Source organism: Penicillium cosmopolitanum (assembly GCF_028827165.1).
Source record: "Penicillium cosmopolitanum strain IBT 29677 chromosome Unknown utg000006l:49.0-5199605.0:1.0-5204138.0, whole genome shotgun sequence".
NCBI lineage: Eukaryota > Fungi > Ascomycota > Eurotiomycetes > Eurotiales > Aspergillaceae > Penicillium > Penicillium cosmopolitanum.
The window spans coordinates 1,673,777-1,686,754 of record NW_026622676.1 but is presented as its reverse complement, the minus strand read 5'-3'; the positions used below and the strand labels follow the sequence as shown (position 1 = coordinate 1,686,754).

Sequence of the window (12,978 nt, the reverse complement as noted above, 5' to 3'; positions counted from 1 at the left end):
AGTCGCTCGCAAGCTCCAGGGAGGTAAACCTTGATTCTGCAATAGTAGGGGATAAAAAACAGAACATACTCTTTTCTGAAGATATCGGCGAGTAGTATGATGCATTGGAATATTGTTCCTCGTTTGTTTCCAACTAAGTTTGTGGGATCGGAGGTGTAGCTGTTGTGCCATGGACAGGTCATCTGGCTCAGTTATATGTGACTTCAAAATATATAAAGTCTTATGATAGGGTGATCTTATGCTTCCACATGAAAGGTCCACCGTCTTCATCGGAATCTTCAGTTCCGTTCGATGGGGATGATGGTGGTGGTGGTCACGATGGTGGTTGCGGTTGCGAGCTAAATAATTAATGCTGAAAGTAGTAGCATCGAAGGTGGGCACTACTCTAAAGAATAAGAAAGAATAAGGAAAAAACAGAAATGGAAACACCCAGATAATCCTGAAGCGCGGATGCCTAAGGCATCTCATCAAACATGTAATTCTTTTCACGTTAATTGAGCTCGACTCCACCGGCGTCTTGATCAGAGGATGAGGGTGATGAGGGTGTCGATGGGGACTCTTGGTCGGGGATTTCATATTGTGGTGGCAGCTGGACGTCGCCAATGTCTCGGTCTGATGAGGATGGCGAGGAAATAGCCAGAGAGGCGTCTTGGTGGGATTCAGAGGGTTGGAGGTGTGGTGTTTGTGGGTGGTCTTGAGTTTTCTGTGGTTGTCCCGAGTTCAGTGTAGATAACGGGGGGTAAAGCATACCACCGGTGTACATCGGAGTATTGAACCATCCATGGGTGTACATCTCGTAGATGTTGGGGCCGCTGCTAATCTCCTCGGTGCTGTGGATGGATGATGAGCTGTCGGATTCAGATTCTTCGAAATCAAACACGGAGTTGCTACCAACGGATGCGGTCCAGGACGCATAGGACTCTGAGGTATGCAGTCGAGGGGAGGAAGAAAAACAGAACAAGCTCTTTTGCGATGAACTCGGTGAACTGTAGGGTTCAAGTGGACGAATACTTTCTTCCTCGTCTGTACGCAACGGAATCAAAGGGCGGTGGGATTCGAGTGGACAAGTTCTTGCCTCTTCGTGAGTATACAGTAAGATTTGAGGGCAACAAGGACACTCGGAGTTGAGAGGATAGTGCCATGGGCACGTTAGCATACCGAGCATCTTGTCACCTGCGTGGAGTGGAGATGGATAGTGCGTGGGAGTTTGTTTTTGTGGAGCGGATGTGGGTCCCAACACGACCACGATGGCCGAGACCCACGCACCATCTTATATACCGACGCGCCACCATTAGAACCACTCAGTATAGTATAAGCTTGGCTAACATGATTTTCTGGGAAGTAACTCCCTTTAAAATATAAATGAAAGCATAATACTACTCTGTCATTTTATTTCTTTTGAAGCCGCCTGCTGAAAGAAAGGGTAGCACCTAAATACCACAAATGCCCGTTAATACCTAATGCATAAACAAACTTGTACAGGGAATCTGTTCCAGGTTGGATGAGAAGGAACGCTGAAGAGGATATCGTCTTAATCAACGCGGCCTTTTCTTTCCTCTGGAACACATTCCAGGAGTTTCTTTGAAGAAGAGATAAGACATTGTTCATATTATCATCTTGGCTTCTTTCTCACGGTCAGACCATCCTTATGGCAATGGTTTTTGAAAACCGTTTTAATGACTACTACATTGCATTGGTGGCTTTTTTTCTTAGACTGATGCTGTGTTTATTGGACAAGGGAAGCTTTATCTATCACAAGAGCTCTTATAATCTAGTTGAAAAATATTTCAGGTTTCCAGAGTTAAATCTTGTGAGGATCCTGTTTGCCCACCTCCCGGTTACTCTGCCCCAGTAATTATGCAGCTGCGTATGAGACAAAGCAATTATGTTTATCCATGAATGTCTGAACCTGTGGAAGACTACTGGCAGAAGAGCAAGGTACATAGTACTGTATGTTATACTTAGAGGATTCCCCTGCGATTATAATCGCAGATTTCTTGATCTGAGTCGACAACTTTTGAAGTTACCAACTGGCAGAGATACCACAATTCTGGGGGACATTTTGACAGAAGCGGTATTTACTTTTCCAATCCTCAAATTTAATTACTTTTGGATTCCGGAAGATATCATATCCCAGTCGGAAGTAAGCAAATAAAGTTGAACAGAGTGGGCTCGGGCCTGCAACGATCTATGACTAGCGTGAATCCCTGATCCATTCTAAACCAAACCAGTCAGCCTCGGCCCAGCCTCCTATCTCCCGTCTCCAACGTTTAACACATCCCTCCAAAATGAAAGGACTGACCTATGCTTACTACAAAACCATCGTGGTGATTATCCGATTCCTCTCGGATGTGATAGGCTTCGTTGTTCGCCGACCATCACCCACCCCTGATGAGGTCCTCCATATTCCCTCCCGCGACGCGGGGAGAACCATCAAGGCCCATCTGTATCATTCATCATCCGCCGCGTCAGGCCCCAAACCCGTTCTCCTGAACTTCCATGGCAGCGGATTCATGCTCCCCCAACATGGCACCGACGACGAATTCTGTCGACGAGTAAGCCGCGCCACCAAATACACCGTGGTGGACTGTTCGTATCGCCTGGCCCCAGAAAGTCCATTCCCAGCAGCCCTCAACGACGTCGAAGATGCGGTGAGATACATCCTAAGCCGACCAGAGGAGTATGATGCCTCGCACTTGTCAATTGGGGGTTTCAGCGCCGGGGGCAATCTCTCCCTGGCAGCCTCGGCTTGTCTCTTCCCGCCGGACACTTTCCGCTCGTTAATCGCCTTCTACCCAGCTCTGGATCTGAGCAGCCCTGCCAATTCCAAGATTGCCCCCAACCCGAATGGAATGCCCATTCCGGCCCCATTGGCACGCCTGTTTAATACCTGCTATGTGCATTCAGGCTTTGACAGACGGGATCCGCGCATTTCACCCCGGTTTGCGGAGCTGGAGCGGTTCCCAAGGCGTATGTTGGTGATTACGGCGGACTGCGATACACTGGCCCTCGAGGCGGAGGAGCTTGCGACCAAACTTCAACAGAGACAGGGATGGCATGTGGTCTGCGAGCGCATGGAGTCGTGCAACCACGGGTGGGACAAGCACACGCGGGCTGGATCCCCGCAACATCAGGCCAAAGAGCGTGCTTACGGGTTGGCTATTGATCTGTTGAATGAGTAGTTGGCTCATACGAGTGCTCATCTGATACCTCTACCACTACTAGTGCTATTCAGGCTCTCTCTCCAAGCTCTTTTATTCACATTTTCTCTATCATCCCCCCTCTATATATTGTGCGCCACGTGTACCTGGCCTGATCCATCCATGTTTCAAGTTCCATTTGACCGAACCCATGGCTCGCCACCGCGTGGGGGTCCGCTCGGGGTGGACAACCCTAGGGTTAGGGGAAGTGGGTTGACAGTGGGCTAATGAACTACTATTCCAGTGAAGAAAATCCCAGGGTGAGACAAAGAAAGGAATGCCGAAAGGGCTCCAGGGCTAAATAGGCTGAACGGGCCGAGTATCTGCCACATGCCTCGCATTGCATCAGGATCGCCCCGTGGGTCAATAGTCTCATACGAAAGAAGATTAAGGCGGAAACAAATGTCCAAAAGTAGATAAAGTAAAGAAAAGAAAAAAAAAAAAAATAGTAGGGAGACTGGAGAATCGATTAATCAGTTTGCAAATAAAAGACGAACCTCGGATCTTTCCTCACACTGGCAGGTTTCAACCTGTTTTTTTCTCTTCTCTCGCGTGGCTTGCACCCCTCTCAACCCTGTCGAGGCTTAATTTCCAATCTCCAATCTCCAATCTCCAACCTTGATTTTGCATTTCCACCCTCCACCACTTTCTCGTCCCCGAGTCACATTCCCCTATTACACGGCCATAGCGGATGCTGTCATTGTGCGCCCCCTCGTCCACCGTGCTCACAGTACCGTGGACGAGTCCGTTTCGTTTCATCTTGAACCTCGCGCATTCTCCCACCCCTCCTCCAGTACATGCGCGCCCGCTGGCTAGGCGCTCTTCCTCAAACCTTCGCATACGGGACTGGAACTGGAACTGGAACCGGTGGACTGTACATATAGAGTCATGGACGACCCGCCCACACCCAGTCTTGTACCCGTCTTCGACGAGCAACAATACCGAACAGATGTCCTCCACCTCGACTCAGCAGATGCAGAACAAGCGCGGGCGCAACAGCTTTCCGACGAGGCGCGCACTCTCGGCCTGAAAGTTCCTGAGATCGAAGCCTCGGCACCGCTGGCCGCCTCCATCGCCTCTGGAATGGTCGATCTCTCCTCCTCGCCGCTCCTCTCATCCGGCTCATCGACTGATCGAAATTCCCTTGCCGATGGATCCGTCACTCCCTCCTACGAACCGTCCTCCCCGTCCCCGCTTGATCAAGTCGTCTCCTCCCCGTCCTCAATCACAATTGCCTCCGAGCGCGCGAAGCCGGGCAGTACGCGCTCGCTCGCTTCGCTGTCCACTCGACCAACCTCGTATTGTTCCAGCGAGAGCAGGACTCTGCCTGGCGCTTATGCGTATGGTAAAAATGCGGATAATTTGTCGGTTCCCGTGAATCGCATGTCGATGCTCAGCGTTGCGTCGGCGGACAAGAAGGATAAAAGGAGGAGTAGCATTAAGAGTGCTATTGGACGGATCCAGTTTCGCAGGAAGAGGCCCTCTAGTGTTTTGCTCCCGCCTGATTCAAACGTTTTGGTCTCCAAGGGCGATACGGGCGTGGATCATGTATACCTCGAGCAGAAGAAACAGGCGCCAACAAGCAACGAGGTGCTCCCCCGTCCGCCAACGTCGGAATCTCTCGCGAAATTGGAGGTCCCTCTCTTCGACAAGGAATCACTGCAGAGAAGCTTGGATGATCCAGAGCTAGGTGAGATGTTAGAGCGACATCGATTGGAAAAGAATAGACACATGGCATTCCAAGATGCCGCCCTCAGCATCGCGCGACAAAGACATCAAACCGCCATTTCGGAACGATACTCAGAAAACGAGCGCTTGGAAGAGGAGAAGCGTGTAAAGGTTCGTAGCTCCGCTCGCACCACTAGCAAATTTGACCATTTGAAACCGGACTAATCCAGACAAAATAGAACACAGCCGCGACCAGTCGACTAGAGGAGCGCCAACTCGCCATCGAAATGGAACAACAACGTGACTTTGAACGCGCTAAAATGAATTCTCGCACTCGCATCAAGCATATGGAGGGCTATTTCCGCAATTCCAGTCCTCCATCTTCACCTTCACCTTCCCCCGCAGGGACAAGCACTGCGCAACAATCCTCCGAGTCAATGATCTCCGAGACAAACGGGACCCCACCAGCTCGTCGCATCACGCAGCAACAAAAAGAGCAGCTAGAGCAACAATACCACGCGCACGAGTCGATGGACGCCCTTCACGAAGCCCGCATCAAGGTTCTCCGAGACCGGCAGGAAATGAAGTTGTCCGAGGCTATGGAGCGTATGGAGCGCGAACTGGATACGCTGTGCGAGACGAATATCAAAAATATCAAAACGCTGCAAGTTGAACATAGGAATGAGGAAACGGCTGTTATTAAGGCTTTGGATTCGAAGAAAGTGGAGTTGCAGCATCGTTGGCATTTGGAAGAAGCTATTTTGCGCCACCGGCTTGAAGAAAGGAATGGGCTTGTTTATGGCCCGTTGCCGGTGATCTCGTTCACTGTTGCTGTTGCTGATGATTCTGAGACTGAGAATCGAGATTGTGCTATTTCGGAGGCGTCTTCTGTTGCTGCTGGGGATATTTAGTCTCAGGTTCGTGACTATTGGCCCTTGCGTGCTCTACTTCGCCTTAGTTTGGTTGGTTGGTGATATACTTTTGCATCTACCTGCCCGCCTTGATACCCATGTTCTGTTGAAAGCCTCGGGTCTGTTTTGGTGGGCTTTCGACACTTTCACCTGTACTGGTTTCTTTCATTCTCATGCCCTTACCTTTCTTGTAATCACTTTTTTTGTGTGTGAATATTTCCTGTCGATCTCCTTGACTATATTGCATTGCGGCGGCTCTTTGGTTCCTCATGTGCATAGCATTTGTTTCTGAGATACCCGTGGACTAGGTACGGTTCAAGTTATCATAGAAGTGATTAAATAGTTTGATAAGTTCAATTCTCATTCCTCGTATCAATGATGCTGAGCATCGGGTATCATATTAAGTATTGGACGGCGCTTCGATCCGTCGGCCAAATATAGCACTGGTGCATGCAACCTGACTTCCATGATCCGCCCATAGGCATCATGCTAATCACGAACTTGACTCCATATCCGGAAGCCCCTTCAACCTCTCAAAAAGCGACTCCACCCTCCCCCCCACCTCCAGTAACAGCATCCTCAACCTTCTTATCACGACCGCGATCATTCATAAAAACAGCCCGCTCCACAAGTCCAGCATTAGACAACTTAAACCGTCCAAGTCGACCATCCTCCCACTCCATCCGCACATACCGCGCCTCAACAGCCGTGGCTTCTAACCCAATAATTCCCAAATCGTTCCGAGGTGGAGACTTCTTTTCGCCCCAGGGTTGTTCTTCTTCGTCCTCGTTTGCGTTTGCGTCGGTTTCAGATTCGGAATCACGAATAAGTCCCAATTTCTCTCGCAGGAAAACCACAGCGTCGGAACGGAGATGCCAGGCCACTAATTCCCTCCTCAATTCACGCACAAAGCCACGTAGATCTTGCTTTCTCCTCGTACTGCGCGCTTGTCCTGGTTTCATCGGACCACTCTCGGATTCAGATTCAGACCCAGAACTCCCGCTCCCGTCCTCCTCGTGACGCGACGATGAAGATGAAGGTAACGGTAAATAAACACCCGCCAATCTATCCACCGAAATAAAAGCTGGAATCGTATGTCGATGGACGCAGAGTCTCTTCCCATTCCCGTTCCCTCTTTGCTGCTGCTGTCCATTGCGCCGACCGCGCTCCTGTCGCAAAAGCACATAATAAGGTTTCGCAAATCGCCCATCCCGCGCACAAACGTCAATACGTATGCCCAATAGATTGGGGTCTGGCGAATTCGGCGCAGGATCTTTGAATGGGAATGCCGTTGCGCCGAAGGCGATGCGGTGGTGATTGGTGGTTGTGTGGGCGCCGGCTGCTGTTACTAGTGGGGATAGGTCTTCTTTTAGGGTTGTGAGGGTTGTCGTTGTCGTTGTTGAGGTTTGGTTTTGGAGGAGGGTTTTGATTTTGGGACTTGAGAGGAGGCTTGTTGTTAGGATTCTTTTGCGGTGGGCGAGGGTTGAGACTAGTTTAGTGTTTTGTCAGCTGGGTTTGGTTCAAGTTGGTATCTGATTTGTCTTTTGACGTGCTGTGTTTGGGGTTTGGGTTGTTTGGATTGGATTGGATTGGATGTAAACGTAACGTACTCTGTGCGCGAATGGAGCGAATCTCGGCGTCGAGCTCTTCTTCCTGCGGGTCCGGAGAACCGAAGGGGTGTGCTTTTTGATTCATATCTGCGATTTGGTTGGAATATTTGTTGGGGTGTGGTTTGGGGCCCCGCTCTGTTGCGACGAGGGGTAGTTGGTGAGGTTGGTGATGCTGTACTGCGACAGCCGCGCTTTGTTTACATGCACGTGACCCACCACCACCCCTAAACAATTGAACAGATTCGACCAATTCTTTTCTCGTGCGTTTATGGGTCTCTAGTTAATTACATACCTTTACCTTTTTTTTTCGATTTTTCGGGTGCGTTGGACTCAGGCTTGTTGTTGTAGCTGGTTTTATTCATGTCTATCTAGTAACTAGTTATCGCATGAACTATACAACTGTGATAATTGGGATATTTGACTGGGAGAACTTTGATTTCTCAGTTGCGAGCACAAATTGAAGCCAAGGGCTCTTGGGACAACATCTAAAATCGGCAAGAAAATCACCCAAGATATCCATGGACCCATATTCAGATAGGAAAAAATCACTCGGAATCCACAATAGGCCGGGAGTCCTTTGGAGCCGGACTGATAACTTGATATTGACTTATTCTGGGACCTGGCCATTGTTCTTCAATTCTCATCCGAGCCACAAACTCGAGACTTGTCTTTGTTCCATCGAGTGCTTCCATTTTCAAATTTCCTACAAAAATGATATCCGTGCCGTGTATGTCGTTCACGTAGCTCTTCAAGATTGTATGACGTCGTTTTTTCACAGTAGTCCAGGCACCCCTCCTCGAATGCAATATGTCTGGATTTAAATATGAGCGCAAAGCCCAAATCTGCAAATAGAAAACCCAAGATCATGATCTCACCTGCCGACCCTTGGAAAGTTGCGTTTGCCGTGATGAACACTCCATCATTGGTAAAGAGTTCATCTGCTAACGTTTGCCCTACATCATCCGAATTCGTGTCTACCAAAGTAAAGAAGCGTTCTACCAACTGCTTCACGTCTGATGAGGGCATGGAAGTAGGCCATATGGCGGCATTTGTCGAATTGTCCGTGGCCATCTTTCTGATTGATGGAATGGGTTTTTATGGAAGATAAACAACCAATTTCAAGGGACAAAACTAATGCTAAATACCCCAGCCCTTCCTTCTTTCGGCTAGAGAGCCTAGTTAGTCCTTGGGGAATCGAGGGAGACCCCGAACTATTTGATATTAATTGAATGAGCGCAACAAACCGACCGGATGCTTTGACGTAAACACTTCTTTTGCGCGGACATTTTGCCTTGATCGGACAATCGGTGAATAGTCGACGATATTAACTTTAACATTTTCAATTTCTTTACAGGTAATAGCCCCGCTTAGATTCAGTGCCCGGGGTATGAAATTATGGGGTAAACCTAAACTCCGGCTCCGATCTCGGGTGTCTTGTTGCGCTATCCCACATCTGTTCGGAGACATTGGCAACTCCGGCATTTATTCCTTTGCTGACTCCAAGTCCTGCAAGCCCTATGTCCAAAGAAACTTGCGGGGAAAGCTTTCCAGTCGATCGGAGTCCGACAATTCGAGCGCCATGCATCGATGCTATCCGTTTCTAACCGAACCCCAAAAGCAGACCTGGGAGGTTTGATAGTATGAAATGCGAATGAAATTGGGAAACATTCATTGATTTACTCGACACGCTTGCTATATCCTTCGAAGTTAAGATACCTCGATAAAAGAAATGGCTACTCGTCACATATCCTCATGGAAATTATCAAACTTTATGGCGCGTGGCTATGCAACAACAGCTGTCAAATCACGCCGACTCAATGTACCAATCGACTTTAAAACTACTCCACTGCTGCATCATTCCTCGAAGACATTCCAGAATAGCAGTATTCCTGATGACGGACCATCCAAACGATTGAATCTGTGCCAGGCCGTCAATACTGCTTTGGCCACCGCGCTGCGTTCATCCAAGGATGTGCTTTGCTTCGGTGAGGATGTTGCATTCGGAGGGGTCTTCCGTTGCACAAGTGGACTTCAAAATGAATTCGGTACTGACAGAGTATTCAACACTCCTCTAACAGAGCAAGGCATTGTCGGAGCCGCTATTGGTGCTGCAGCAGAAGGGAGGAAGCCAGTCGTTGAGATCCAGTTTGCAGATTACGTTTTTCCAGCTTTTGACCAAATTGTCAATGAAGCAAGCAAATTTCGCTATCGAGAGGGCTCGACAGGCAGCAACCTTGGAGGAATGGTTATCCGAATGCCTTCCGGGGGTGTTGGGCATGGTGCATTGTCAGTCCCCTTTGTTCCCAGATACTTGTATGCAACGAAAGCTAATGGGAGTATTTCACAATGACAGATACCACAGCCAATCACCAGAGAGTCTGTTCTGTCACATTCCAGGATTCAAAGTCGTTGTGCCACGGTCGCCATCCCAAGCAAAAGGCCTTCTTCTGTCTGCGATCCTCGAGTCAAAAGACCCGGTTATCTTCCTAGAGCCTAAAATCCTCTATCGTGCTGCCGTCGAAGAGGTCCCAGACGCCTCATACATGCTACCCCTGAGTAAGGCAGAGATTGTGAAGCCAGGTGCTGACCTCACCATTGTTTCTTATGGCCGACCCTTATACACCTGCCAAGCTGCGATCGAAGCCGCCGAGAAGGAAATACCTGGTGTCTCAATCGAATTGATTGATTTGAGAACGATATATCCCTGGGACAGAAAAACAGTCATTGACAGTGTCAAAAAGACTGGCAGAGCTATGATAGTCCATGAGAGTATGGTTAATTTTGGCGTTGGTGCGGAGGTTGCTTCGACAATACAGGAGAAGGCATTCTTTCATCTTGAAGCTCCCATCAGACGCGTTGCTGGATGGACCACTCACACAGGTCTCGCCTGGGAGAAATACATTCTACCCGATGTTACCAGTAAGTTTCCTTGAATCGTGCACACGTGGTTACGGTTGAAAATTAACTGTTTGGTGTTCTCTAGGGGTATATGACACAATCCTGGAGGTACTGAGGGATTAAATGTTGCTTGACAGAGAATTCTTTTTGGGCTGAGCTCGGTGTGAGAACCTTGGACTTTGTGTGATTAGATTTATGTCCTGTCTTTCTCCATATTTGAAAAAAAAAGAAAAACTTTCCTCAAACTTGAACAACTTTCCAAAGTAAATAAGTCTAAAATGGAATGCTAAATCTCTATGCGACGGAAGACCATATGACTGTCGCAGCCAACTTCATCCGTATCAAAAGATTACCCTTCCCTAGTCAGATAGTAGGAGCCCATGGCCGTCTTGTTATTCAAGATATTCTCTTTGGTAAAGTTGAACGAGATTTTATTGCGATTTCTTCAACAAAAAATAAAAAATTTAGTTCAAACGAATTCCGTTCATTTGCTTTCCATCTTCCCACGGATGTTCGTCATTTCTCTTCTGCTTGTTTACAGGCCCTGAATTCCCCCTTCATGCTCATTGAGATCATACTCTTCAGGATATTTCATCATTAGCCTTCTAAGCTCTTCCTTTTGTTCCTCTGCTTCCTCAGTCAGCTCAGCATAGACGTCGTCAAAAACACCCCGTAGCGCTGGCTTTTTCTCTCTTTCGGCAGCCACCAGTTCCCGCAGAACATCGGCTCTGATTGTTTGACGAGATCGCTTTTCTTTCTCGGCATCCCATAAATCCCTTTTCTCCATCCACTTTCTTAAACGGGCAAGCGGATCATTTTTTGCCTTCCAAGAGTCCACATCGTTTCGGTCGCGGTACGCAAAGCTGTCATCGCTAGTGCTGTGGTGAGACACGCGGTAGCTCATGAATTCGAGGAGGATTGGGCGCCCTCCGTCCTCCAGAGCTCGTCGCCGAGCTTCTTTGGTTGCCTCGTAGACAGCAAAAATATCGGTTCCGTCCACTCGAATAGACTCGATACCATAGCTCATTCCACGCACCGCAATTCCGTCCCCGATATACTGTTCTGTGGTAGGAGTTGAAATCGCGAAGCCATTGTTTCGGCAAAGAAAAACCACTGGGCACTTCTTCACTGCGGCCACATTAAGTGCTGCATGGAAATCTCCTTCGCTTGCAGCCCCTTCGCCAAAATAGCACGCTGCAACCTGCGCAGGCTGGTCGGGGTTCTCGAGGGCGTCCATCTTCAGTGCATATGCAGCACCGGTGGCATGGGGGATCTGTGTGCCAAGGGTCGACGCAACTGCATGCTTAATTCACGTTCTCATGGTCAGAGATCTGTCGTTCCATTTCTAGATTGGTGGATGACATACCACATTGACTTTGGTCTTTCCACTGTAATGAACTGGCATGTTTCGCCCCTTTCCGGGATCATTGTGATTGGCAGTTAACTGACTCATAAAATCTTTTAGAGTAAAGCCGCGCTGCACGAAGACTCCGGTTTCCCGATATTGACAAGTAATCACGTCTTTCGAGTCCAGTGCAGCTGCAGAGCCAACAGTGACAGCCTCTTCTCCTGCGGAAACCTGCGGCTCATCAACAACATAAATCGGGATAGAGGAAATGAGAAATAAGTTACCATATAGAAACTGACACGCCCGTGTCTTTGAGCCTCAAACATGATGTTGTCCATAATATTGACTATCATTTATCTTGATCAAAGAGAGTTCGCTTTATCCTTGCTTGGAATCAATTTGACTTACCGGTTAACATGTTTTTGTACCATTCAAGGACCTGCTCATCGGTCACTTCGGGTGGCCCACGACTGGAATCTTCTATCGAGCCATCTGAGCCCATCACATGGTAGGTCGGGATGGGAGGAACTTCTATTGGTTTGAGGAAATCCATCTTGGTTGTAAGAGGACTTTTCACTGCTCCCGGGAATGGCCTATAGTGACATCCTCTCAGCGATGATCAAATATTGTGGGGAAAGTTGGAATGCCCACTCACGAAGACTGAGAGGATCTTTCGGATGTCTTAGAGCTTGCTTGTCTGAGAAACCTCTGAAAACCATGACTGCCCCCAACCAGAGATCGTGATCTCCAGAGCAAGGGAGATAATGTTCGGCCTGGTGTCATTTTCATGATCAAGACGCTGTAAGTTGCAAATTTAGGGCTTCGATGCAAATGTCTGAAGATAATGAAAAGAAGGGTCCTTGCTTTCAACCTTGTCCATATTTAGTAGTCAGAGACTCCGAGATACTGTACCACATGAATGGACAAGTCTTAGACTCACAGAATCCGATCGGTTAACGTCGGCTCGAATGTGAATGCAAACCAGGAAACCTATAGGGCGTATGCGGGGGTCTTGGCCTCGCCTTCTGCAGATCAACGCCCGGGCCGAATCTATCGAGTAAGCTCCGAACTCGGAGGCCAGGGACTCTAATTTCTAACACTTTGTTCTCAGATGTAATATCTATCATCGGTTATTCAAGGAGATTCTCTTACTTGCCAGGTACTCATAGCATAGGTTGTTCTTTCTCGCGCTCTGTATATGTGCCCAGATGGGTATTTATTGATATTCGTTAATGGGGCATATTTTATTTTTGTTTCTGTATTAATTTATTTTCCGTTTGTATCAAATTAGAAGAGACAACCGTTGGATCCCACCCCTCAGACATCCAGATTGCCGTGCCTTC

General features: G+C 48.3%; 6 protein-coding genes across 6 annotated transcripts; 3 read left to right on the top strand and 3 right to left on the bottom strand.

The window, feature by feature from the left end:
• Positions 1–490: 490 nt before the first annotated feature.
• Positions 491–1,165, bottom strand: N7509_005172 (uncharacterized protein; the record flags this gene model as incomplete). Its single annotated transcript, XM_056629809.1, has 2 exons — positions 491–921; positions 1,159–1,165. The coding sequence occupies 2 exons, from the start codon at positions 1,163–1,165 to the stop codon at positions 491–493; spliced, it is 438 nt and encodes a 145-aa protein (XP_056489111.1).
• A 1,123-nt stretch (positions 1,166–2,288) lies between these two features.
• On the top strand, positions 2,289–3,182 carry N7509_005171 (putative esterase/lipase; the record flags this gene model as incomplete). The annotated part of the gene is made up of 1 exon (XM_056629808.1): positions 2,289–3,182. One exon carries the CDS (start codon positions 2,289–2,291, stop codon positions 3,180–3,182), a length of 894 nt encoding a protein of 297 aa, XP_056489110.1.
• Positions 3,183–4,088: 906 nt separating this feature from the next.
• On the top strand, positions 4,089–5,779 carry N7509_005170 (uncharacterized protein; the record flags this gene model as incomplete). Its single annotated transcript, XM_056629807.1, has 2 exons — positions 4,089–5,039; positions 5,108–5,779. The coding sequence occupies 2 exons, from the start codon at positions 4,089–4,091 to the stop codon at positions 5,777–5,779; spliced, it is 1,623 nt and encodes a 540-aa protein (XP_056489109.1).
• Positions 5,780–6,312: 533 nt separating this feature from the next.
• N7509_005169 (uncharacterized protein) lies at positions 6,313–7,474 on the bottom strand (the record flags this gene model as incomplete). Its single annotated transcript, XM_056629806.1, has 2 exons — positions 6,313–7,268; positions 7,390–7,474. The coding sequence occupies 2 exons, from the start codon at positions 7,472–7,474 to the stop codon at positions 6,313–6,315; spliced, it is 1,041 nt and encodes a 346-aa protein (XP_056489108.1).
• A 1,686-nt stretch (positions 7,475–9,160) lies between these two features.
• N7509_005168 (alpha-ketoacid dehydrogenase subunit beta) lies at positions 9,161–10,322 on the top strand (the record flags this gene model as incomplete). The annotated part of the gene is made up of 2 exons (XM_056629805.1): positions 9,161–9,675; positions 9,743–10,322. The coding sequence occupies 2 exons, from the start codon at positions 9,161–9,163 to the stop codon at positions 10,320–10,322; spliced, it is 1,095 nt and encodes a 364-aa protein (XP_056489107.1).
• Positions 10,323–10,822: 500 nt separating this feature from the next.
• Positions 10,823–12,227, bottom strand: N7509_005167 (thiamine pyrophosphate-dependent dehydrogenase E1 component subunit alpha; the record flags this gene model as incomplete). The annotated part of the gene is made up of 4 exons (XM_056629804.1): positions 10,823–11,590; positions 11,654–11,866; positions 11,920–11,981; positions 12,044–12,227. Coding segments are annotated over 4 exons (1,227 nt in total), but the record flags the coding sequence as incomplete, so codon positions are not given.
• Between the last annotated feature and the right edge of the window lie 751 nt (positions 12,228–12,978).